This window comes from Cryptosporidium hominis, assembly GCF_000006425.1.
Source record: "Cryptosporidium hominis TU502 chromosome 6 CHRO016163, whole genome shotgun sequence".
Classification (NCBI taxonomy): Eukaryota; Apicomplexa; class Conoidasida; order Eucoccidiorida; family Cryptosporidiidae; genus Cryptosporidium; species Cryptosporidium hominis.
Window position 1 is genome coordinate 1 of NW_666618.1, and position 1,377 is coordinate 1,377.

The 1,377-nt window shown below is 29.3% G+C and overlaps 2 protein-coding genes across 2 annotated transcripts; one reads left to right on the forward strand and one right to left on the reverse strand.

The window, feature by feature from the left end:
• Positions 1-3: 3 nt before the first annotated feature.
• Positions 4-249, forward strand: Chro.60503 (hypothetical protein). Its single annotated transcript, XM_659955.1, has 1 exon — positions 4-249. The coding sequence occupies one exon, from the start codon at positions 4-6 to the stop codon at positions 247-249; it is 246 nt and encodes an 81-aa protein (XP_665047.1).
• A 202-nt stretch (positions 250-451) lies between these two features.
• Positions 452-1,063, reverse strand: Chro.60502 (hypothetical protein). The annotated part of the gene is made up of 1 exon (XM_659956.1): positions 452-1,063. One exon carries the CDS (start codon positions 1,061-1,063, stop codon positions 452-454), a length of 612 nt encoding a protein of 203 aa, XP_665048.1.
• Between the last annotated feature and the right edge of the window lie 314 nt (positions 1,064-1,377).

Sequence of the window (1,377 nt, forward strand, 5' to 3'; positions counted from 1 at the left end):
CAAATGTTAGTACTAACACATTTAATGCAATTCGAATTAGCAATTACGAAACCAATTTTAGACCGAGTAATCCTCAACCCAGCGTTAATGTTAGGATTGCAAATTTTTCTCAAGTTAATAATTTACCTCATAAAATGGGTCAAGCACAACAAATTTCTACTGCAAGACAGTTTAATAACTATTCCTCTGATCCAAGACAAAATCCCCAGTACCCAAATTTCGCTCCCTCTACATTTAGGTAAGGTTTAAGTAGGATTTTCATATGCATAAAATAAATATTATTTGAAATTTTTTTTTTGTATGTATATTGATAAATGAGTATTTAAAATGTTTTTTTTTTTTTTTTTAAATGATCTAATTCATTTTTACTTTATTACCAAGAAAAGAGTCAAGTATTAACGGTTTAATGAATAATTCTATGCTAATTATAAAGTAAAAAAAAAAAAAAAATCTAAGTATCACTAATAGATTCTTGAGAGCAATCTATTGTATCTGAATTTGACTCAGAGTCGTTATATGGGGGTTTTTCGAGATCAAGACTGGTTTGATTGCCTTCTAAACTTCTTGAAGCATTTTGAGCGATAATTTCCTCTCTCATTTCAATTGCAATGAAAGCTTTTGGGTCACAAAGATAGGAAATTACTGTTGAAGCCATAGGAGAATCTTTAAAAGCCTTCTTGTAAATTTTACCATTGAATTCTCCAGGACAAATCATATCAAAAATCTCATCACTTATATGTTCAAAAAGAGGTAAAGATTCAATTGAATAGATTTGTTCGATACTTGCAACCATACTCTTCCAGAAACAGCTAATTACTGATTGGTCAATATATCCTGTCTCATTCAGATCTAAAATATTCCAAAACCAATTGATTGATTGCGGTGATTCTCTGAATTCTAATGAAAACAATACTTTAAAGATTGTCTTAATTCCTACAGCAGTTCTTGTTTGTCCATTAGAATCAGTTATAGACTTACAATCTTCTGAATGAACCTCAAAAATTCTATAAATTACAAAGATTGGAATAATGTATTCAAAGTCCATAAGTAATTGCTGAAGCATTTCTGGTAAAAATAGCTTATCTTCAAAGTTTCCAACTGATAGATTCTGGTTCTGGTCTTCACTATCTTCATTAGTAAATTGACCCTTTTGTTCTGTATTAATTGATTGGGTTCTGTACTCAAACCACTCAAATATTTGAAAAATTAGCTGAGGATTAAATGGATTTTCAGATTCTGAAGTATCAGCAAGTCTTAATTCTAGGAACTTTGCAAATTGATCAGAAGAAATTAGATCTTGAATTCTTATTATACTATTCTTTGAACCAGAAAAAAAATTATTCTTTCTATTACATAATTAGCATAAAAGTTCTCAAA